The 23,078-nt window shown below is 69.8% G+C and overlaps 2 protein-coding genes across 2 annotated transcripts in view; one reads left to right on the top strand and one right to left on the bottom strand.

Moving 5' to 3' along the window:
• LOC134154491 (adenylate cyclase type 10-like) overlaps nt 1-13,158 on the bottom strand; it is a 57,265-nt gene extending 44,107 nt beyond the window's left edge. The window contains exons 1-2 of the mRNA XM_062601162.1: nt 13,077-13,158; nt 12,603-12,736 (exon numbers count right to left, since the gene is read on the bottom strand). Of these exons, the coding sequence (XP_062457146.1) occupies nt 12,603-12,736; nt 13,077-13,158 (216 nt within the window). The remainder of the gene's footprint in view (nt 1-12,602; nt 12,737-13,076) is intronic.
• A 77-nt stretch (nt 13,159-13,235) lies between these two features.
• On the top strand, nt 13,236-22,471 carry UXT (ubiquitously expressed prefoldin like chaperone; the record flags this gene model as incomplete). Its single annotated transcript, XM_062601311.1, has 5 exons — nt 13,236-13,346; nt 14,816-14,907; nt 16,675-16,729; nt 21,398-21,505; nt 22,359-22,471. Coding segments are annotated over exons 1-5 (436 nt in total), but the record flags the coding sequence as incomplete, so codon positions are not given.
• Nucleotides 22,472-23,078: the final 607 nt, after the last annotated feature.

Genomic DNA, 23,078 nt, shown 5'->3' with positions numbered 1-23,078 from the left:
AGGCCTGTTCCTGTCCACTCAGCAGCAGAGACTGCGGTGACATCACAAGGACCTCCCTGAACAGGATCCTTCTTCTGGCCTATCAGCTCCAGAGAAAACTGTGACCTCCAATGAGAACCAGAGCCTGAGAGGTGTTGGCCTATCAGGTGCGCAGGCAGCAGTGACGCTGCAAGCACAAACTCCAGTCACATCCCTGGCCTGGTCTGGCTTCTCCTCACACAGAAGTGACCATGTCATTGACCCCCAGGGATGTGGGGAAGGTTTTTTTCCCAGGATTTCCTTGCTTCTGCACTGGCTTCTCAGAGCTGGGAGAGGCCCCAGGAGGTAGCAGGACCTTGGCCCCAGCCATGTGTCAGCACCTTCCCCTCGTGAGCCGTGGGGCCGGTCCTTCCTCCTGCCAGACCTTTGACCAGTCAACTGCTCTCCAAGAGGGTGACAGGAGCCTGAGGTCTCCTTGACCATCCTGAGGACATGCTCCTCAGGGACTCCCCAAAGCACTGCTGGCCCCCAAGCATCGGGCCTAGGAAGTGTGTGCAGGGGCAGTGTCACAGCCACAGCCACTGCAGTGCCATGAGGATCCTGCCAGGCCTGTTCTTCCAGCACTTCCTCAGACAACAGGCTTGGGAGGACCAGGAAGGGCCACGTCCCACCTATGCCCATCCAGATGGCTGAGGGAGCACCTTGGGGACTTGGTTTCCTTCGACACAAGGACATTCTGGGTACAACAGTTGGGCTGGCATTCGCTGGTACCTTCCCCACGACTCCCGGAGCCGAGACCGCTCCCCAGTGCTGAGGAGCTAAAAAGGAAAATTTGGTGCACAGAGAAAAGTAGGGAAATACTGCAGGTCTCACTGAGGCCAGATGTTACGGGATCTGCTTCTGAGGGTGGTTCAGTGGTGGCTGTGGTGTCACTCAGGTCCCTTGTGAGCCACGCGTTGGAGGCATCTTGTAGCCTTCAGCCACCCAGGATTTTAAGGTCTCAGATGGAAATCTTTCTTTCAAGGCCCAGAAACTCCCCCTTGTCTGCAAGGGATCCCTCAAATCCTGCTACCTTCCATCTCTGAAGGAGTGTCAGGAGAAGACTCTCCTTCCCCCAGGTTCTGCTGGCCATGGAAGAAATGGCTTTACCAGAGAGGGAGTAAATCCACCCCTATTTGCAGATGTTTACTGGAGGGACTCTTGCCCTGAATTCCCCCTCTTTTGATTCGTTTCTACTTTCTTCCTTCACCTCTCCCACAGAGATTTATCTTACTGTGTGGGATGTGCCATGAGCCCATGGCATGAGCAGAGGGAGCCACGTCCACCCCCATGGCTCAGGGCTGGGATCCTTGGCAGCTCGGGAGGGTCCCTGTCCCTTGGTTTCTCCAGGCCTTTGCTGTGAGGCCTCGTGCACACGTTTGCTTTCTCAGTGCTCTCCCCCGGCTGCTCAGATTATCACCACGGCATTTCCCTGCACTCAGCGCTTTCTCCACAGTCTCGATCTATTTATTATACAAAGGGAAAAAATGGAGTTCAGGGTAGACTGAGGTGGGACCACAGGAAGTATCACTGCAGAGCAGAGAAAGCATCAAGTAGCTCATAGTCACCCTCAGGACGTTCAGTCCTAACCCCCCGTGAGCAAGCCTGGACCCACCTGGCTCCAGCCACTTGGCAACGGGCAGAAATGCCGTTTTCCTCGTGGTGTTTGCAGCACCTGGGCGCTCTGTTGGCCACACCACTCTCTCCAGCATGGGCAGTCTGACAGTTCTGCTCTTCCTTTATTTTGCCCCTCTTTTTTTTTTTTGTCAGAGCTGCCAGGATTTTTTGTGTGTCCCGCTGCACTTGCCCTGCTGCCTGCACTCTTGCTAGCACAACCTGGTGTAACAGTGGTTGTCTTTGCTACAGGAGCACCCTGCTGACTGCTGGTCACCTTCATATCCACCACGACCTTCCCCAGATCCTCCTTCTTGTCCTTCCTGAAGACGGATGCAATGTTTGGTGGAGGAGTGGGAAGGGCCGGGGACCAGGCAGTGGCTGCAGGGCTGTGCCAGCTCTTACTGTACTGCTGGTCCTTGCAGTGTGGGGAGAAGAGACGGGAGATGGGGCAGCATGGGGGTGGCAGCGGGGCAGGGGACAGTGGGGACTGCGGCGAGGGGTCGGGGCTGGTGTTTCTGCAGCGCGGTGGCTGTCACATCCATCCAACATGCCAAAGTCCTGCACTGAGCCCAGGCAGGATCAGGCCATTTCCCTGGTGCCTCCCCCCAGCACCTGGTCCCTGCCCAGCCCCGGCCGTGTCCCACGTTGGGGATAGCACACCGTCATCCTCCGGGGTCTGGCTGGGAGGAAGGCCAGCCAGGGCTGCTTGTTCCTCTCTTCTGCGCCCAACACGTCTTGGTTCCCCTCCACGAGATCCACCAACGTGTGTCCTCATCTTTCCCACTCCCACAGCTGAGCTGACGTCGGTGCTTTCCTCTCCCAGGCCCTCTCCAGCCCAGCCCAGCCTCTCCCCGCCTCTCCTCACCTCCTCACCTCTCCCCAGCCCACCCAGCAGAGCAGCCCAGGCTGGGGGTGGACCCACAGCAGTGGTCCCCGCAGGGGGCTGCAGAGCAGGAGGTGGGTGCAGCAGCTCCGGTGGGTGGGTGGGTGGGGGGATGTGTCAGCTGCCCCATCAGCCTCCGGGCACACAACAGCTCCTTTCCTCTTCTCCGGAGACATCCCTGCTCCCCAAAGAGCCCTTTCCCGGGGGGTGCATTGGGATTGGCCTGCCTGGCCATTCCTAGACCCTCCCCCATCCTCCCCATGAGGCCCTGAGCTGCTCTGCCAGTGCTGCTCTGCAGAGCAAGCGGCCGTGGGGCAGCAGGGCCACTGGTTGCCTCCACACTGGCCATGGTGGTCATGATGGGAAGCAGACCCAGCCGGATAGGCATCATTGCACCTCACAGCCCCTACCAAGGAGTCTGTGGCCGTGGATGATGCTCTGAGCAATCATCAGCCCTAGATTTTACGAAGCTCCATTCACCGCTCACCCCAAGGCACGTGGTGGCCCTGGAGATGTCCCGGGGTCTCCTGGGGGCTGCGTGCTCCCTTCGAGGACACGCTTCCGTCTCCAGCCTCGTCCTACTGGAGGTACGGCCTGACCATCCATCACCTCCAGGAGCACCTGGCACCCACAAACGCGACCACAAACGCCGGTCCTCGTGCCTACGACGTCACCGATGAGCTCATCACCTTGAGATAAGCTCCTCACCCTGGAGAAGCGCCGCGTCCTTCGAAGGTGAAGGTCCTCGAGCACGTTTCAGAGCCCAACCTTCGGGCGCTGGCCCGACAAAACCCTCTTCAACTCGAGCGGAGCCGAGTCCGACCCGGCGGCGGGCGCGTTCCGGACGGACGGACGGACGGACGGACGCGCTTTGGTGCCGCCGGAGAGGCGAGGGGGGAGTTCGAACCCTTCCGCACGCGCGCGACCGTCACGGACCATCTGGAGAAGATCCAGAGGAGCTCGGTCCACACCGCGCTGGGGTCTTCACGGAGCCGCTGAGGGACCTGGGCTGCTTCAGCCTCCTCAGGTGGAGCCTCAGCTCAGTAGGCCCAGGTGTCCCGGAAAGGGGCCCAGGCGTCCGGGCAAAGGGCCCAGGCGTCCGGGTAACTGCCCACTCGAGCACTGCACTGACCTTTGGGTGACTCTTGTCACTGCCACGGCGCCATGGACACCTCGGAGAGCGAGGCCCAGGGAGAGGACGTGGGGGAGCTGCTCCGTATCTGAGGGAGCAAATGGAAAGCTGGAAGGGGCCCAGGCGTCCGGGGAAGGGGCCCAGGCGTCCGGGAAGGGCCCAGCTGTCCTGGGAAGGGCCCAGGTGTCCGGGAAGGGCCCAGATATCCGGGAAAGGGGCCCAAGCATCCCCAGAAGGGGCCCAGGTGTCCGTGGAAGGGACCAGGTGTCCGGGGAAGGGGCCCAGGCATCCGGTGAATGGGCCCAGGCGTCCTGGGAAAGGGCCCAGGAGCTCAGCGAAGGGGCCCAGGCATCCGGGGAAAGGGCCCAGGTGTCCGGGAAAGAGCCAAGGCGTTCGAGGAAGGGTCTAGGTATCTGGGGAAGGGGCCCAGGCATCCTGGAATGGGCCCAGGCATCCAGGGAAGGGGCCCAGGCGTCCGGGGAAAGGGCCCAGGTGTTCAGTGAAGGGGCCCAGGCGTCCGGGGAAGGGCCCAGGAGTCCAAGAAAAGGCCCCAGGTGTCTGGGGAAGGAGCCCAGGCGTCCGGGGAAGAGCCCAGGCGTCCGGGGAAGGGCCCAGGGGTCCAGGGAAGGGGCCCAGGCGTCCGGGGAAAGGGGCCAGGCATCTGGAGAAAGGGCCGAGGTGTCTGGGGAAGGGGCCCAGGCGTCCTGGGAAGTAGCCCATGCATCCGGGGAAAGGGCCCAGGCATCCGGGTAAGAGCCCAGGGGTCCTGGGAAGGGGCCCAGGCATCCAGGGAAGGGCCCAGGCGTCCTGGGAAATGGTCCAGGTGTCCTCGGAAGGGGCCAAGGCGATCGGTGAAGGGGCCCAGGCATTCTGGGAAGGGCCCGGGCGTCCGGGGAAGGCGCCAAGGCATCCGAGGAAGGGCCCAGGCACCCGGGGAAAGGGCCCAGGCGTCATTCGAAGGGGCCCAGGCGTCCGGGGAAGTGCCAAGGTGTCTGGGCAAAAAACCCAGGTATTCAGTGAAGGGGCCCAGGTAGCCGGGAAAGGGCCCAGGCGTCCGGGGAAGGGCCCAGGTGTCCGAGAAAGGAGCTCAGGTAGCCAGGAAAGGGCCCAGGCGATCGGTGAAGGGGCCCAGGCATCCCGGGAAGGGCCCAGGCGTCCAGGTAACGGCCCAGGGGTGCTGGGAAGGGGCCCAGGCGTCCGCGAAGGGCCCAGGCATCCTAGGAAAGGGCCCAGGAGTTCGGTGAAGGGGCCCAGGCGTCCGGGGAAAGGGCCCAGGCGTCTGGGGAAGGGGCCCAGACATCACGGGAAGGGGCCCAGGAGTTCGGCGAAGGGGCCCAGGCGTTAGGTGAAGGGGCCCAGGCATCCGGGAAGGGCCCAGGTGTCCGGGGAAGGGGCCCAGGTAGCCGGGAAAAGGCCCAGGCGTCCGGGTAACAGCCCAGGGGTGCTGGGAAGGGGCCCAGGCGTCCGGGAAAGGGGCCCAGGTGTTTGGGGAAGGGGCCCAGGAGTCCTAGAAAAGGGCCCAAGCGTTCGGTGAAGGTCCCAGGGGTCGAGGGAAGGGGCCCAGGCGTCCCAAAAAGAACCCAGGCATCCGGGGAAGGGCCCAGGTATCGGAGAAAAGGGCCCAGGCGTCCGGAGAAGGGGCCCAGGCATCCTGGGACAGGGCCCAGGCGTTCGATTAAGGAGCCCAGGCGTCCTGGGAAAGGGCCCAGGCATCCTGGGAAGGGGCCCAGGCATCCGGGAAGGGCCCAGGCGTCCGAGGAAGGGGCCCAGGCGTCTTGGGACAAGGCCCAGGCGTCCTGGGAAAGGGCCCAGGTGTTCAGTGAAGGGGCCCAGGCGTCCGGGGAAGGGCCCAGGCATCCGGGGAAAGGGCCCAGGTGTTCAGTGAAGGGGCCCAGGCGTCCGAGGAGGGGTCCAGGCGTCCCGGAAGGGGCCCAGGCGTCCGGGCAGGGGGCCCAGGTGTCCTGGGAAGGGGCCCAGGAGTTCTACGAAGGGGCCCAGGCATCTGGGGAAGGGGCCCAGGCGTCCGAGGAGGGGTCCAGGCATCCCAGAAGGGGCCCAGGCGTCCGGGGAAGGGGCCCAGGTGTCAGGGGAAGGGGCCCAGGCGTCCGGGGAAGGGGCCCAGGCGTCCGGGGAAAGGGCCCAGGTGTTCAGTGAAGGGGCCCAGGCGTCCGGGGAAAGGGCCCAGGGGTCCAGGGAAGGGGCCCAGGCGTCCGGGGAAATGGCCCAGGTGTTCAGTGAAGGGGCCCAGGCGTCCGGGGAAAGGGCCCAGGCGTCCGGGGAAGGGGCCCAGACCTCCAAGCAAGCAGCCCAGGCGTCCGAGGAAGGGGCCCAAGCGTCCGGGCAAGGGGCCCAGGTGTTCGGTGAAGGGGCCCAGGCGTCCAGGCAAGGGGCCCAGGTGCTCAGGGAAGGGGCCCAGACATCCGGGCAAAGGGCCCAGGTGTCCGAGGAAGGGGCCCAGGCGTCCGGGGAAGGGGCCCAGGAGTCCTAGAAAAGGGCCCAGGCCCCCGGGGAAGGTCCTTGGGGTCCAGGGAAGGGGCCCAGGCGTCCGGGAAAGGGGCCCAGGCGTCCGGGGAAGTACCCAGGCGTCCGGGGAAGGGCCCAGGTAGCCGGGAAAGGGCCCAGGCGTCCGAGGAAGGGCCCAGGTGTTCGGAAAAGGGGCCCAGGAATCCTAGAAAAGGGCCCAGGCATCCGGGGAAAGGGCCCAGGCGTCCAAGAAAAGGCCCCAGGTGTCTGGGGAAGGGGCCCAGGTGTCCGGGGAAGGGCCCAGGTGTCCGGGCAAAGGGCCCAGGTCTTCAAGGAAAGGGCCCAGGCATCCGGGTAAAGGGCCCAGGCGTCCGGGCAAAGGGCCCAGGCATCCTGGGAAGGGGCCCAGGCATCTGGGGAAGGGCCCAGGCATCCGGGGAAAGGGCCCAGGCGTCCGGGGAAGGGGCCCAGTTGTCCGAGGAAGGGGCCCAGGTGTTCGGAGAAGGGCCCAGGAGTCCTGGAAAAGGGCCCAGGCCTCTGGGGAAGGTCCCAGGGGTCCAGGGAAGGGGCCCAGGCATCCGGGAAAGGAGCCCAGGCGTCCGGGGAAGGTCCCAGGGGTCAAGGGAAGGGGCCCAGGTGTTCAGTGAAGGGGCCCAGGCGTCCGGAAAAGGGGCCCAGGCGTCCGGGTACTAGCCCAGGCATCCTGAGAAGGGGCCCAGGCGTCCGGAGCAGGGCCCAGGCATCCGGGCAAAGGGCCCAGTGTCCGAGAAAAGGCCGCAGGCATTCAGGGAAGGGGCCCAGGCGTTCAGGCAAGTACCCAGGCGTCCGGAGAAGGGGCCCAGGCGTCCGGGAAAGGGGCCCAGGTGTCCGGGTAACGGCCGAAGTGTCCGAGAAAGGGGCCCAGGCGTCCGGAGAAAGGGCCGAGGTGTTCAGTGAAGGGGCCCTGGCGTCCGGGGAAGGGCCCAGGCGTCCGGAAAAGGGGCCCTGGTGTCCTGGGAAAGGGCCCAGGCGTTCAGTGAAGGGGCCCAGGCGTCCGGGGAAGGCCCAGGCGTCCGGGGAAGGGGCGCAGGCGTCCTGGGAAGGGGCCCAGGTGTCCGGGAAGGGGCCCAGGCTTCCTGGGAAAGGGCCCAGGCGTCCGGGGAAGGGGCCCAGGTGTCCGAGGAGGGGCCCAGGCGTCCTGTGAAGGGCCCAGGCGTCCGGGGAAGGGGCCCAGGTGTCCGAGGAAGGGTCCAGGCATCCCGGAAGGGGCCCAGGCGTCCGGGGAAGGGGCCCAGGCGTCCGGGGAAAGGGCCCAGGTGTTCAGTGAAGGGGCCCAGGCGTCCGGGGAAAGGGCCCAGGCGTCCGGGGAAGTGCCAAGGTGTCTGGGCAAAAAACCCAGGTATTCAGTGAAGGGGCCCAGGTAGCCGGGAAAGGGCCCAGGCGTCCGGGGAAGGGCCCAGGTGTCCGAGAAAGGAGCTCAGGTAGCCAGGAAAGGGCCCAGGCGATCGGTGAAGGGGCCCAGGCATCCCGGGAAGGGCCCAGGCGTCCAGGTAACGGCCCAGGGGTGCTGGGAAGGGGCCCAGGCGTCCGCGAAGGGCCCAGGCATCCTAGGAAAGGGCCCAGGAGTTCGGTGAAGGGGCCCAGGCGTCCGGGGAAAGGGCCCAGGCGTCTGGGGAAGGGGCCCAGACATCACGGGAAGGGGCCCAGGAGTTCGGCGAAGGGGCCCAGGCGTTAGGTGAAGGGGCCCAGGCATCCGGGAAGGGCCCAGGTGTCCGGGGAAGGGGCCCAGGTAGCCGGGAAAAGGCCCAGGCGTCCGGGTAACAGCCCAGGGGTGCTGGGAAGGGGCCCAGGCGTCCGGGAAAGGGGCCCAGGTGTTTGGGGAAGGGGCCCAGGAGTCCTAGAAAAGGGCCCAAGCGTTCGGTGAAGGTCCCAGGGGTCGAGGGAAGGGGCCCAGGCGTCCCAAAAAGAACCCAGGCATCCGGGGAAGGGCCCAGGTATCGGAGAAAAGGGCCCAGGCGTCCGGAGAAGGGGCCCAGGCATCCTGGGACAGGGCCCAGGCGTTCGATTAAGGAGCCCAGGCGTCCTGGGAAAGGGCCCAGGCATCCTGGGAAGGGGCCCAGGCATCCGGGAAGGGCCCAGGCGTCCGAGGAAGGGGCCCAGGCGTCTTGGGACAAGGCCCAGGCGTCCTGGGAAAGGGCCCAGGTGTTCAGTGAAGGGGCCCAGGCGTCCGGGGAAGGGCCCAGGCATCCGGGGAAAGGGCCCAGGTGTTCAGTGAAGGGGCCCAGGCGTCCGAGGAGGGGTCCAGGCGTCCCGGAAGGGGCCCAGGCGTCCGGGCAGGGGGCCCAGGTGTCCTGGGAAGGGGCCCAGGAGTTCTACGAAGGGGCCCAGGCATCTGGGGAAGGGGCCCAGGCGTCCGAGGAGGGGTCCAGGCATCCCAGAAGGGGCCCAGGCGTCCGGGGAAGGGGCCCAGGTGTCAGGGGAAGGGGCCCAGGCGTCCGGGGAAGGGGCCCAGGCGTCCGGGGAAAGGGCCCAGGTGTTCAGTGAAGGGGCCCAGGCGTCCGGGGAAAGGGCCCAGGGGTCCAGGGAAGGGGCCCAGGCGTCCGGGGAAATGGCCCAGGTGTTCAGTGAAGGGGCCCAGGCGTCCGGGGAAAGGGCCCAGGCGTCCGGGGAAGGGGCCCAGACCTCCAAGCAAGCAGCCCAGGCGTCCGAGGAAGGGGCCCAAGCGTCCGGGCAAGGGGCCCAGGTGTTCGGTGAAGGGGCCCAGGCGTCCAGGCAAGGGGCCCAGGTGCTCAGGGAAGGGGCCCAGACATCCGGGCAAAGGGCCCAGGTGTCCGAGGAAGGGGCCCAGGCGTCCGGGGAAGGGGCCCAGGAGTCCTAGAAAAGGGCCCAGGCCCCCGGGGAAGGTCCTTGGGGTCCAGGGAAGGGGCCCAGGCGTCCGGGAAAGGGGCCCAGGCGTCCGGGGAAGTACCCAGGCGTCCGGGGAAGGGCCCAGGTAGCCGGGAAAGGGCCCAGGCGTCCGAGGAAGGGCCCAGGTGTTCGGAAAAGGGGCCCAGGAATCCTAGAAAAGGGCCCAGGCATCCGGGGAAAGGGCCCAGGCGTCCAAGAAAAGGCCCCAGGTGTCTGGGGAAGGGGCCCAGGTGTCCGGGGAAGGGCCCAGGTGTCCGGGCAAAGGGCCCAGGTCTTCAAGGAAAGGGCCCAGGCATCCGGGTAAAGGGCCCAGGCGTCCGGGCAAAGGGCCCAGGCATCCTGGGAAGGGGCCCAGGCATCTGGGGAAGGGCCCAGGCATCCGGGGAAAGGGCCCAGGCGTCCGGGGAAGGGGCCCAGTTGTCCGAGGAAGGGGCCCAGGTGTTCGGAGAAGGGCCCAGGAGTCCTGGAAAAGGGCCCAGGCCTCTGGGGAAGGTCCCAGGGGTCCAGGGAAGGGGCCCAGGCATCCGGGAAAGGAGCCCAGGCGTCCGGGGAAGGTCCCAGGGGTCAAGGGAAGGGGCCCAGGTGTTCAGTGAAGGGGCCCAGGCGTCCGGAAAAGGGGCCCAGGCGTCCGGGTACTAGCCCAGGCATCCTGAGAAGGGGCCCAGGCGTCCGGAGCAGGGCCCAGGCATCCGGGCAAAGGGCCCAGTGTCCGAGAAAAGGCCGCAGGCATTCAGGGAAGGGGCCCAGGCGTTCAGGCAAGTACCCAGGCGTCCGGAGAAGGGGCCCAGGCGTCCGGGAAAGGGGCCCAGGTGTCCGGGTAACGGCCGAAGTGTCCGAGAAAGGGGCCCAGGCGTCCGGAGAAAGGGCCGAGGTGTTCAGTGAAGGGGCCCTGGCGTCCGGGGAAGGGCCCAGGCGTCCGGAAAAGGGGCCCTGGTGTCCTGGGAAAGGGCCCAGGCGTTCAGTGAAGGGGCCCAGGCGTCCGGGGAAGGCCCAGGCGTCCGGGGAAGGGGCGCAGGCGTCCTGGGAAGGGGCCCAGGTGTCCGGGAAGGGGCCCAGGCTTCCTGGGAAAGGGCCCAGGCGTCCGGGGAAGGGGCCCAGGTGTCCGAGGAGGGGCCCAGGCGTCCTGTGAAGGGCCCAGGCGTCCGGGGAAGGGGCCCAGGTGTCCGAGGAAGGGTCCAGGCATCCCGGAAGGGGCCCAGGCGTCCGGGGAAGGGGCCCAGGCATCCGGGGAAGGGGCCCAGGCGTCCGGGGAAGGGGCCCAGCAGTTTGGCGAAGGGGCCAGGAGTTCGGAGACGGGGCCCAGGTGTTCGGGGAAGGGCCCTGGCATCCAGGGAAGGGACCAGGGATCCGGGGAAGGGGCCCAGGTATCGGAAAAAAGGGCCCAGGCGTCCGGGGAAGGGGCCCGGGTGTTCAGCGAAGGGGCCCAGGCATTCTGGGAAGGGCCCAGGGATCCGGGGAAGGCGCCAAGGCGTCCGAGGAAGGGCCCAGGCATCCGGAGAAAGGGCCCAGGCGTCCGAGAAAAGGCCCCAGGTGTCTGGGGAAGGGGCCCAGGCGTCCGGGGAAGAAACCAGGGGTCCGGGGAAGGGGCCCAGGCGTCTGGGAAAAGGGCCCAGGCGTCCGGGGAAGGGCCCAGGCGTCCGGGGAAAGAGCCGAGGTGTTCAGTGAAGGGGCCCAGGCGTCCGGGGAAGGGCCCAGTCATCCGGGGAAAGGGCCCAGGTGTTCAGGGAAAGGGCCCAGGCGTCCGGGGAGGGGGCCCAGGCGTCCTGAGAAGGGGCCCAGGCGTCCTGAGAAGGGGCCCAGGAGTTCGACGAAGGGGCCCAGGCATCTGGGGAAGGGGCCCAGGCGTCCCGGAAGGGGCCCAGGCGTCCGGGGAAGGGGCCCAGGTGTCCGAGGAGAGGTCCAGGCATTCGGCAAAGGAGCCCAGGCGTCCTGTGAAGGGCCCAGGTGTCTGGGGAAGGGGCCCTGGCGTCCGGGGAAGGGCCCAGGGGTCCAGGGAAGGGGCCCAGGCGTCCGGGGAAAGGGCCCAGACGTCCGGGGAAAGGGCCCAGGGGTCCAGGGAAGGGGCCCAAGCGTCCGGGCAAGGGGCCCAGGTGCTCAGGGAAGGGGCCCAGGCATCCGGGCAAAGGGCCCAGGTGTCCGGGGAAGGGGCCCAGGTAGCCGGGAACGGGCCCAGGCATCCAGGGAAGGGGCCCAGGAGTCCTAGAAAAGGGCCCAGGCCCCCGGGGAAGGTCCCTGGGGTCCAGGGAAGGGGCCCAGGCGTCCGGGAAAGGGCCCAGGTAGCCGGGAAAGGGCCCAGGCGTCCGAGGAAGGGCCCAGGTGTTCGGAAAAGGGGCCCAGGAATCCTAGAAAAGCGCCCAGGTGTCTGGCGAAGGGGCCCAGGCGTCCGGGGAAGGGCCCAGGCGTCTGGGGAAAGGGCCCAGGTGTTCGGGCAAAGGGCCCAGGTCTTCAAGGAAAGGGCCCAGGCGTCCGGGTAAAGGGCCCAGGTGTCCGGGCAAAGGGCCCAGGTCTTCAAGGAAAGGGCCCAGGCGTCCGGGTAAAGGGCCCAAGCGTCCGGGCAAAGGGCCCAGGCATCCTGGGAAGGGGCCCAGGCATCCTGGGAAGGGCCCAGGCATCCGGGCAAAGGGCCCAGGCGTCCGAGAAAAGACCGCAGGCGTTCAGGGAAGGGGCCCAGGCGTCCGGGTAACGGCCGAAGTGTCCGAGAAAGGGGCCCAGGCATCCGGGTATTACCCAGCCGTCCTGGGGAAGGGGCCCAGGCGTCCAGGGAAGGGCCCAGGCGTCCGGGAAAGGGGCCCAGGCGTCCGAGAAAGGGGCCCAGGGTACTGGGGAAGGGGCCCAGGTGTCAGAGGAGGGGTCCAGGCATCCCAGAAGGGGCCCAGGCGTCCTGTGAAGGGCCCAGGCGTCCGGGGACAGGGCCCAGGTGCTCAGGGAAAAGGCCCAGGCGTCCGGTGAAGGGGCCAAGGTGTCTGGGGAAAGGGGCCCAGGCGTCCGGGGAAGGGCCCAGGCGTCCGGGAAAAGGCCCCAGGCGTTCGGTGAAGGGGCCCAGGTGTCCGCGTAACTGCCCAAGTGTCTGAGAAAGGGGCCCAGGCGTCCGGGTATTACCCAGACATCCTGGGGAAGGGGCCCAGGCGTCCGGGAAAGGGGCCCTGGTGTCCTGGGAAAGGGCCCAGGCGTCCGGGGAAGGGGCCCAGGCGTCCGGGGAAGGGGCCCAGGCGTCCGAGGAGGGGCCCAGGCGTCCGGGGAAGGGGCCCAGGCGTCCGGGGAAGGGGCCCAGGCGTCCGGGGAAGGGGCCCAGGCGTTCGGTCAAGGGGCCCAGGCATCCCGGGAAGGGCCCAGGCGTCCGGGGAAGGGGCCAGGCGTCTGGGAAAGGGGCCTAGGTGTTCGGAGAAGGGGCCCAGGAGTCCTAGAAAAGGGCCCAGGCGTCCGGGGAAGGGCCCAGGCGTCCGGAGAAGGGCCCAGGTGTCCGGGGAAGGGCCCGGCGCACCCCCCCGCTCGCAATCACTCGCCATCCGGCCCCTTTTCGCTCTCTTTATTCCCCCCCGGCAGCTCCGGAGCCGCCACCGTCATTTTTTGGGTTCTTTTTTAACCAATTTTCGCTTTTTTTACCTTAAAAAACTCCCCTCCGCCCCCGAACGCGAAATCGCCTCTTTTTTCCCCAAATACCTCGATCGCGCCCCACATTGCTTTTTTCGGCCGCTTCTTGCTCATTTTTGAGGCAAATTCCGCCCGTTTTGGGTAAACTGGAGAGCAGAAAACCAACGAAAAATCCGGAGTTAAAGGTCGCGCTCTGATGACGTCGCAGCGAGGCGCCGCGTCCGCCTCGGTCGCGCGGCGGTGACGTCATAACGGGGCAAAGTGCGGTGGGGCGCGGGCGCGCCGTGCTGCCGCAGCGCGCAGGCGCGGCGCCGGGTAGGGGGGGAATGTCGCGCTGTTGTGACGTCACAACGAGGCGATTTAGTGTGGCGGCGCGCGGTGATGGCGCCGTACCGAGGCAAAGACGCGGTGGGGGGGGAATGTCGCGCCGTTGTGACGTCACAACGAGGCGCTTTCGTGCGGCGGCGCGCGGTGATGGCGCCGTACCGAGGCAAAACTGGTGGTGGGGGGGAATGTCGCGCGGCAGTGACGTCACAAAGCGGCGCCTGCGCCGCCGTCGCGCGGCCATGACGCCATACCGTGGCGCACGGAGCTGTATGGGGGGGGCGCGCCGTTTTGACGTCATAACGAGGCGCGCCGCGCCGGCAGCGAGGCCGCGCGGCGCTCCGCCCCGTGACGTCATCGCGACATGGCGGCCGCCGGGAAGGCGCAGCGCTACGAGGCCTTCGTCAGCGACGTGCTGCAGCGCGACCTGCAGTGCGTGACCCCGCCCCCCGCCGCCCGGCCACGCCCCCCGCCGCCCGGCCACGCCCCCGCCGCCCGGCCCCGCCCCCGCGGCCGCCTGGCCCGCCCCGCCCGCCGCCGCGCCCCGCCCCGCCGCGGTCTGGCCCCGCCCCCCATTCACCGCGGCCCCGCCCCCCGTTCATCGCGGCCCCGCCCCCCATTCACCGCGGCCCCGCCCCCCGTTCATCGCGGCCCCGCCCCCATTCACCGCTGCCCCGCCCCCCGTTCATCGCGGCCCCCGCCCCCATTCACCGCGGCCCCGCCCCCCGTTCACCCCGGCCCCGCCCCTCATTCACCGCTGCCCCGCCCCCTTCACCGCGGCCCCGCCCCCCATTCACCGCTGCCCCGCCCCCCATTCACCTCGGCCCCGCCCCCATTCACCGCGGCCCCGCCCCCCGTTCACCTCGGCCCCGCCCCCCATTCACCGCGGCCCCCGCCCCCCGTTCACCCCGGCCCCGCCCCCCCGTTCACCTCGGCCCCGCCCCCCATTCACCTCGGCCCCGCCCCCATTCACCGCGGCCCCGCCCCCCGTTCATCGCAGCCCCGCCCCCATTCACCGCGGCCCCCGCCCCCGTTCACCCTCGGCCCCGCCCCCCGTTCACCTCGGCCCCGCCCCCCATTCACCTCGGCCCCGCCCCCATTCACCGCGGCCCCGCCCCCCGTTCACCTCGGCCCCGCCCCCCATTCACCGCGGCCCGCCCCCATTCACCCCGGCCCCGCCCCCGTTCATCGCGGCCCCGCCCCCCGTTCACCTCGGCCCCGCCCCCCATTCACCGCGGCCCCCGCCCCCATTCACCCCGGCCCCGCCCCCGTTCATCGCGGCCCCGCCCCCCGTTCACCTCGGCCCCCGCCCCCGTTCACCGCGGCCCCGCCCCCCATTCACCTCGGCCCCGCCCCCGTTCACCGCGGCCCCGCCCCCCATTCACCCCGGCCCCGCCCCCGTTCACCGCGGCCCCGCCCCCCGTTCACCTCGGCCCCGCCCCCCATTCACCGCGGCCCGCCCCATTCACCCCGGCCCCGCCCCCGTTCATCGCGGCCCCGCCCCCCGTTCACCTCGGCCCCGCCCCCCGTTCACCGCGGCCCCGCCCCCCATTCACCGCGGGCCCCGCCCCCCGTTCACCCCGGCCCCGCCCCCGTTCATCGCGGCCCCGCCCCTCGTTCACCGCGGCCCCGCCCCCCTTCACCGCGGCCCGCCCCCCCTTCACCGCGGCCCCGCCCCCCCATTCACCGCGGCCCCGCCCCCCTTCACCGCGGCCCCGCCCCCCTTCACCGCGGCCCCCGCCCCCCCTTCACCGCGGCCCCGCCCCTGCCGTGGCCCCGCCCCATCGCTAAGGCCCGGCCCCACCCCCTCTCTGAGGCTCCTGCCCCAGCCCCGCCACCCATTCCCCGCGGCCCCGCCCCCTGCCTTGGCCCGCCCCCTGGCTGAGGCCCCGCCCCCGCAGGCGGGTCCTGGCCCAGCGCGACGCCCTCTACGAGCAGCTCGCGGAGCTGCTGCAGCTGCGGGCGGCCCTGGAGCGGCTCCAGGTGGGCGGGGCTCCCGCCGGAAGGGGGCGGGGCTCCCGCCGGAAGGGGGCGGGGCTCCCGCCGGAAGTCGTGGGGGCGGGGCTCCCGCCGGAAGGGGGCGGGGCTCCCGCCGGAAGTCTTTGGGGGGCGGGGCTCCCGCCAGAAGCAGGGCAGGGGGGTGACTGGGGGCGGGGCTGAGCGTGGGGGCGGGGCTACGAGGGGCGGGGCTGCGAGTGGGCGGGGTCCGAGAGGTGAAATTTGTGGTTTTGGGGGTGGTTTAGGGGATTTCGGGGTGATTTAGGGGAAATTTGGGTCTGGAGAAACTGGGGATTTGGGGGAGATTTTGGGGCGATTTAGGGCAAATTTGGGTCTGGAGCAATTGAAGATTTGAGAGAGATTTTGGGGCAATTTAGGGCAAATTTGGTCTGAAAGGATTGGGGCTTTTGGGGTGGTTTAGAGCAAATTTGGTCTGAAAAAACGGGATTTTGGGGCAATTCAGCGCATTTTGGGAGGCGATTTCAGCCAAATTTGGGTCGAGAGAAATCAGAAATTTTGGGGTGATTTCGGGGGAATTTGGGTCTGCCCAGGGTGGGGGAGGGGCGGGGAGAAGATTTGGGCGGATTTTAGAGGGTTTCAGCTCCACCGCGGATTTGGGGCCATTTGGGGCGATTTTGGGGTCAGGGCAGTTGTTTAACTTCCGGGGGGGATTTTGGGGCAATTTGGGGCCGTTTTCGGTCGGGGGGGTAAATAAGGGAGATCGGGGCCGTTTTGGGGCGATTCAGGGGTATTTGGGGTCGGGGGATGGTTAATATTTTGGGGCGATTTGGGGTGATTTGGGGTCTGGGGGATATTTGGCTTTTTGGGGGGGGTCTGGGGGGTTTTTGGGGGTGGATTTTGGGGTGATTCGGGGTGTTTTGGGGGTGGGGCGGCTCGAGGGGGGGGTAGGTGGGTGGGGGGGTTCGGGGGGTGGATTTTGGGGTGATTCGGGGTGTTTTGGGGGCGGGGGCAGCTCGAGGGGGGTAGGTGGGTGGGGGGGTCGGGGGGTGGATTTTGGGGTGATTCGGGGGTGTTTTGGGGGCGGGGGCGGCTCGAGGGGGGGTAGGTGAGTGGGGGGGTTCGGGGGGTGGATTTTGGGGTGATTCGGGGGTGTTTTGGGGGCGGGGGCAGCTCGAGGGGGGTAGGTGGGTGGGGGGGTTCGGGGGTGGATTTTTGGGGTGATTCGGGGGTGTTTTGGGGGCGGGGGCGGCTCGAGGGGGGGTAGGTGGGTGGGGGGGTTCGGGGGTGGATTTTGGGGTGATTCGGGGGTGTTTTGGGGGCGGGGGCGGCTCGAGGGGGGGTAGGTGGGTGGGGGGGTTCGGGGGTGGATTTTGGGGTGATTCGGGGGTGTTTTGGGGGCGGGGACGGCTCGAGGGGGGTAGGTGGGTGGGGGGGGTCCGGGGTGGATTTTGGGGTGATTCGGGGGTGTTTTGGGGCGGGGGCGGCTCGAGGGGGGGTAGGTGGGTGGGGGGTAGGGGGGTGGATTTTGGGGTGATTCGGGGGTGTTTTGGGGCGGGGGCGGCTCGAGGGGGGGTAGGTGGGTGGGGGGGGTTCGGGGGTGGATTTTGGGGTGATTCGGGGGTGTTTTGGGGCGGCTCGAGGGGTGGGGTAGGTGGGGGGGTTTCGGGGGGTGGATTTTGGGGTGATTCGGGGGTGTTTTGGGGGCGGGGCGGCTCGAGGGGGGGTAGGTGGGTGGCGGGGTTCGGGGGTGGATTTTGGGGTGATTTGGGGGTGTTTTGGGGGGGGGGCAGGCGGCGGCCCCCCCCCCTGCGCACCCAGGTCGATCTCGGCTGCAACTTCTACGTGGGAGCCGAAGTGTGAGCGACCCCCCCGGGCCCCCCCCAAAATCCCCCCCCCGGGACCCCCAAAATACCCCCCCGGGGACCCCCCAAAATACACCTGGGACCCCCCAAAATCCCCCCGGGACCCCCCAAAAATCCCCCCAGGACCCCCAAAATACACCCGGGACCCCCCCCAAAATACAACTGGGAACCTCCAAAATCCCCCTGGGGACTCCCCCAAATCCCCCCAGGACCCCCAAAATACACCCGGGACCCCCCAAATCCCCCCCCCGGGACCCCCAAATACCCCCTGGACCCCAAAATCTCCCCGGGACCCCCCCAAAATCCTCCCGGGACCCTCAAATCCCCCCCCCGGGACCCCCCAAAATACACCTGGGACCCCCCAAATCCCCCCCGGGACCCCCCAAAATCCTCCCGGGACCCCCAAAATACACCTGGGACCCCCAAATCCCCCCGAGACCCCCAAATCCCCCCCCGGGACCCCCCAAAATACACCTGGGACCCCCCAAATCCCCCCCGGGACCCTCAAATCCCCCCCCCGGGACCCCCCAAAATACACCTGGGACCCCCCAAATCCCTCCCGGGACCCCCGTCCCGGATTCCTGGGCCCCCAAATTCCCCCCCAGGACCCCCAAATCCCCCCCAGGACCCCCGTCCCGGACACCTGGGCCCCCAAATTCCCCCCCCGGGACCCTCAAATCCCCCCCGGGACCCCCCAAAATACACCTGGGACCCCCCAAATCCCCCCCTGGGACCCCCCAAAATACACCTGGGACCCCCCAAATCCCTCCCGGGACCCCCATCCCGGACGCCTGGGCCCCCAAATTCCCCCCCAGGACCCCCAAATCCCCCCCAGGACCCCCGTCCCGGACGCCTGGGCCCCCAAATTCCCCCGCAGAACCCCATGACCCCCCCCAGGACCCCCATCCCAGACGCCTGGGCCCCCTCATCCCCCTACCGAGACCCCCAAATCCCCCTGGGACCCCCATCCCCGGATGCCTGGGCCCCCTCACCCCCCCCCCCACCAGGGACCCGCGTCCCGGACGCCTGGGCCCCCTCACCCCCCCCCCCACCAGGGACCCGCGTCCCGGACGCCTGGGCCCCCTCACCCCCCCCAACAGGGACCCCCATCCCGGACGCCTGGGCCCCCAAATCCCACTTGAAACCCCCAAATCCCTCTCCCCGGGACCCCCCTTGGGCCCCAAGTCCCGGACGCCTGGGCCCCCTCATACCCCCCCCCCCCAGGGACCCGCGTCCGGACGGCCTGGGCCCCCTCACCCCCCCCCACCTGGGACCCCCATCCCGGACGCCTGGGCCCCCAAATCCCACTTAAAACCCCCAAATCCCCCCCCCCGGGACCCCCCTGAGGACCCCCATCCCGGACGCCTGGGCCCCCTCATACCCCCCCCCCCAGGGACCCCCCATCCCGGACGCCTGGGCCCCCTCACCCCCCCCCCACCAGGGACCCGCGTCCCGGATGCCTGGGCCCCCAAATCCCACTTGAAACCCCCAAATCCCCCCCCCCGGAACCCCCCTTAGGACCCCCATCCCGGACGCCTGGGCCCCCTCACCCCCCCCCCACCAGGGACCCGCGTCCCGGACGCCTGGGCCCCCAAATCCCACTTAAACCCCCAAATTCCCCCCCCCGGGACCCCCCTTGGGGCCCCAAGTCCCGGACGCCTGGGCCCCCTCACCCCCCCCCCCAGGGACCCCCATCCCGGACGCCTGGGTCCCCAAATCCCACTTGAAACCCCCAAATCCCCCCCCCCCGGGACCCCCGTTAGGACCCCCATCCCGGACGCCTGGGCCCCCTCATACCCCCCCCCCCAGGGACCCGCGTCCCGGACGCCTGGGCCCCCTCACCCCCCCCCACCTGGGAACCCCCATCCCGGACGCCTGGGGCCCCCAAATCCCACTTAAAACCCCCAAATCCCCCCCCCCCGGACCCCCCTGAGGACCCCCATCCCGGACGCCTGGGCCCCCTCATACCCCCCCCCAGGGACCCGCGTCCCGGACGCCTGGGCCCCCAAATCCCACTTAAAACCCCCAAATCCCCCCCCCCGGGACCCCCCTGAGGACCCCCATCCCGGACGCCTGGGCCCCCTCACCCCCCCCACCAGGGACCCGCGTCCCGGATGCCTGGGCCCCCAAATCCCACTTAAAACCCCCAAATCCCCCCCCCGGGACCCCCCTTAGGACCCCCATCCCGGACGCCTGGGCCCCCTCATACCCCCCCCCCAGGGACCCGCGTCCCGGACGCCTGGGCCCCCTCACCCCCCCCCCAGGGACCCCCGTCCCGGACGCCTGGGTCCCCAAATCCCACTTGAAACCCCCAAATCCCCCCCCCCCGGGACCCCCCTTAGGACCCCCCATCCCGGACGCCTGGGCCCCCCAAATCCCACTTGAAACCCCCAAATCCCCCCCCGGACCCCCCTTGGGCCCCAAGTCCCGGACGCCTGGGCCCGCTCATAACGCCACCCCCCCCAGGGACCCCCGTCCCGGACGCCTGGGCCCCCTCACCCCCCCACCAGGGACCCGCGTCCCGGATGCCTGGGCCCCCAAATCCCACTTGAAACCCCCAAATCCCCCCCCGGGACCCCCCTTAGGACCCCCATCCCGACGCCTGGGCCCCCTCACCCCCCCCCCCCCACCAGGGACCCCCATCCCGGACGCCTGGGCCCCCAAATCCCACTTGAAACCCCCAAATCCCCCCCCCCGGGACCCCCCTTAGGACCCCATCCCGGACGCCTGGGCCCCCTCACCCCCCCACCAGGGACCCCCATCCGGACGCCTGGGCCCCCAAATCCCACTTGAAACCCCCAAATTCCCCCCCCCGGGACCCCCCTTGGGCCCCAAGTCCCGGACGCCTGGGCCCCCTCATACCCCCCCCCCCAGGGACCCCCGTCCCGGACGCCTGGGCCCCCTCACCCCCCCCCCAGGGACCCCCATCCCGGACGCCTGGGCCCCCAAATCCCACTTGAAACCCCCAAATCCCCCCCCCGGGACCCCCTTAGGACCCCCATCCCGGACGCCTGGGCCCCCTCATACCCCCCCCCCAGGGACCCGCGTCCCGGACGCCTGGGCCCCCAAATCCCACTTGAAACCCCCAAATCCCCCCCCCTGGGACGCCCCTTGGGCCCCAAGTCCGGACGCCTGGGCCCCCTCATACCCCCCCACCAGGGACCCGCGTCCCGGACGCCTGGGCCCCCTCACCCCCCCCACCAGAGACCCCCATCCCGGACGCCTGGCCCCCAAATCCCACTTGAAACCCCCAAATCCCCCCCCCCGGGACCCCCCTTAGGACCCCCATCCCGGACGCCTGGGCCCCCTCATACCCCCCCCCCAGGGACCCGCGTCCCGGACGCCTGGGCCCCCAAATCCCACTTGAAACCCCCAAATCCCCCCCCCTGGGACGCCCCTTGGGCCCCAAGTCCCGGACGCCTGGGCCCCCTCATACCCCCCCACAGGGACCCGCGTCCCGGACGCCTGGGCCCCCTCACCCCCCCCACCAGAGACCCCCATCCCGGACGCCTGGGCCCCAAATCCCACTTGAAACCCCCAAATCCCCTCCCCGGGACCCCCCTTGGGCCCCAAGTCCCGGACGCCTGGGCCCCCCATAACGCCCCCCCCCCCCAGGGACCCGCATCCCGGACGCCTGGGCCCCCAAATCCCACTTGAAACCCCCAAATCCCCCCCCCCCCCGGGACCCCCCTTAGGACCCCCATCCCGGATGCCTGGGCCCGTCACCCCCCCCCCCACCAGGGACCCCCATCCTGGACGCCTGGGCCCCCTCATACCCCCCCCCCAGGGACCCCCATCCCGGACGCCTGGGCCCCCAAATCCCACTTAAAAACCCCCAAATTCCCCCCCCGGGACCCCCCCTTGGGCCCCAAGTCCCGGACGCCTGGGCCCCCTCATACCCCCCCCCAGGGACCCCCATCCCTGACGCCTGGGCCCCCAAATCCCACTTAAAACCCCCAAATCCCCCCCCAGGACCCCCCTTAGGACCCCCATCCCGGACGCCTGGGCCCCCTTATACCCCCCCCCCCCCAGGGACCCCCATCCCGGACGCCTGGGCCCCCAAATCCCACTTGAAACCCCCAAATACCCCTCCCGGGACCCCCCTTGGGCCCCAGGTCCCGGACGCCTGGGCCCCCTCATACCCCCCCCCCCAGGGACCCGCGTCCCGGACGCCTGGGCCCCCTCACCCCCCCCACCAGGGACCCCCATCCCGGACGCCTGGGCCCCCAAATCCCACTTGAAACCCCCAAATCCCCCCCGGGACCCCCCTTAGGACCCCCATCCCGGACGCCTGGGCCCCCTCACCCCCCCCCACCTGGGACCCCCGTCCCGGACGCCTGGGCCCCCTCATACCCCCCCCCCCCCAGGGACCCCCATCCCGGACGCCTGGGCCCCCAAATCCCACTTGAAACCCCAAATCCCCCCCGGGACCCCCCTTAGGACCCCCGTCCCGGACGCCTGGGCCCCCTCACCCCCCCCCACCTGGGACCCCCATCCCGGACGCCTGGGCCCCCAAATCCCACTTAAAACCCCAAATCCCTCTCCCCGGGACCCCCCTTAGGACCCCCATCCTGGACGCCTGGGCCCCCTCATACCCCCCCCACCAGGGACCCCCATCCCGGACGCCTGGGCCCCTTCACCACCCCCCCCTCCCCCCCCCAGCTCCGACCCCTCCCGGATCTTCCTGGCTTTGGGCTACGGGTTCTTCGCGGAGCTGACGCTGCCCGAGGCCCTGCGGCACCTCGAGCGCCGGAGCCGCCTGCTCACCCGGTAAGCCCCGCCCCCGGCCGGGGGGGGTGGCCACGCCCCCTAGGCCTGGCCACGCCCCCCTTCGGCCGGGCCACGCCCCTCCACGGCCGAGCCGCGCCCCCTCCGAGCGCCCACCCCCCCCGCCCTCCTTCCCCTTCATTCAGCTCCTTCTGGCTGGCTAAGCCCCGCCCCTTAGCGTTGGCCACGCCCTCCGGGCCTGGCCACGCCCCTTTGCCTGGCCACGCCCCTCTATGGCTGAGCCACGCCCCCTTCCACGTGCCCTCCCCCTTCCTTCCTCCTCCCCCTTCGTTCAGCTGCCTCCTGCCTGCCTAAGCCCCGCCCCCTCAGCGTTGGCCACGCCCCTGCCTGGCCACGCCCCCTCCGGCCGAGCCACGCCCCTCTATGGCCGAGACACGCCCCCTCCGAGCCACACCCGCCCCCTTCCTCTTCGCTCAGCTGCCTTCCGGCTGCCTAAGCCCCGCCCCCCCCCTTTCCAGGCACGCCCCCACCCTGCGGCTGGACACGCCCCTTGGCCTGGCCACGCCCCCACCCCATCTCCCCACAGCTGCTCCCTCTCATGTGGCTTCTAGGCCACGCCCCCATTGGAGCTGGCCATGCCCCCTCTTGGATATGGCCACGCCCCATTGGGGCTGGCCACGCCCCCAGGCTCTGCCGCCATTTGGCCACACCCACCCGAGCAAAGGCCCCACCCACCCACCCCAGCAAGCCCCATATCTGGCTGGCTCCACCCCCGTCATGGCTATACATGGTTGGCTCCACCCCCATGACCATATATGGGTGCATTGAGGGGCGGGGATATGCAGGCCCCGCCCCCTCCGAGCTGAAACTCCTCCCCCCTCCCCTCCCCCACCAGCCTCAGCGACTCCCTGACCCGGGACAGCGCCAAGATCAAAGCCAACATCCGCCTGGTGCTGGAGGTGCGCCCGGACGCCTGGGCCCTCCCCGGACACCTGGGCCCCTCTTCCAGGACGCCTGGGCCCCTTGCCGGACACCTGGGCCCCTTCAGCCGGACGCCTGGGCCCCTTCCCCGGACACCTGGGCCCCTCTTCCAGGACGCCTGGGCCCCTTTGCCCGGACACCTGGGCCCCTTCCCCGGACACCTGGGCCCCTTCCCGGACGCCTGGGCCCTTCCCCGGACACCTGGGCCCCTCCCCGGACGCCTGGGCCCCTTCCCCGGACACCTGGGCCCCTCTCCCAGGACGCCTGGGCCCCTTTGCCCGGACGCCTGGGCCCCTTCCCCGGACACCTGGGCCCCTCTTCCAGGACGCCTGGGCCCCTTTGCCCGGACGCCTGGGCCCCTTCCCCGGACACCTGGGCCCCTCTTCCAGGACGCCTGGGCCCCTTTGCCCGGACACCTGGGCCCCTTCCCCGGACGCCTGGGCCCCTTCCCCGGACACCTGGGCCCCTCCCGGACGCCTGGGCCCCTTCCCCGGACACCTGGGCCCCCTCTCCCAGGACGCCTGGGCCCCTTTGCCCGGACGCCTGGGCCCCTTCCCCGGACACCTGGGCCCCTCTTCCAGGACGCCTGGGCCCCTTTGCCCGGACGCCTGGGCCCCTTCCCCGGACACCTGGG

This window comes from Rhea pennata, unplaced genomic scaffold, assembly GCF_028389875.1.
Source record: "Rhea pennata isolate bPtePen1 unplaced genomic scaffold, bPtePen1.pri scaffold_32, whole genome shotgun sequence".
In the NCBI taxonomy this organism is placed as follows: domain Eukaryota; kingdom Metazoa; phylum Chordata; class Aves; order Rheiformes; family Rheidae; genus Rhea; species Rhea pennata.
Note: the sequence above shows the minus strand (reverse complement) of the source record. Positions and strands in the feature narration are given on the sequence as shown.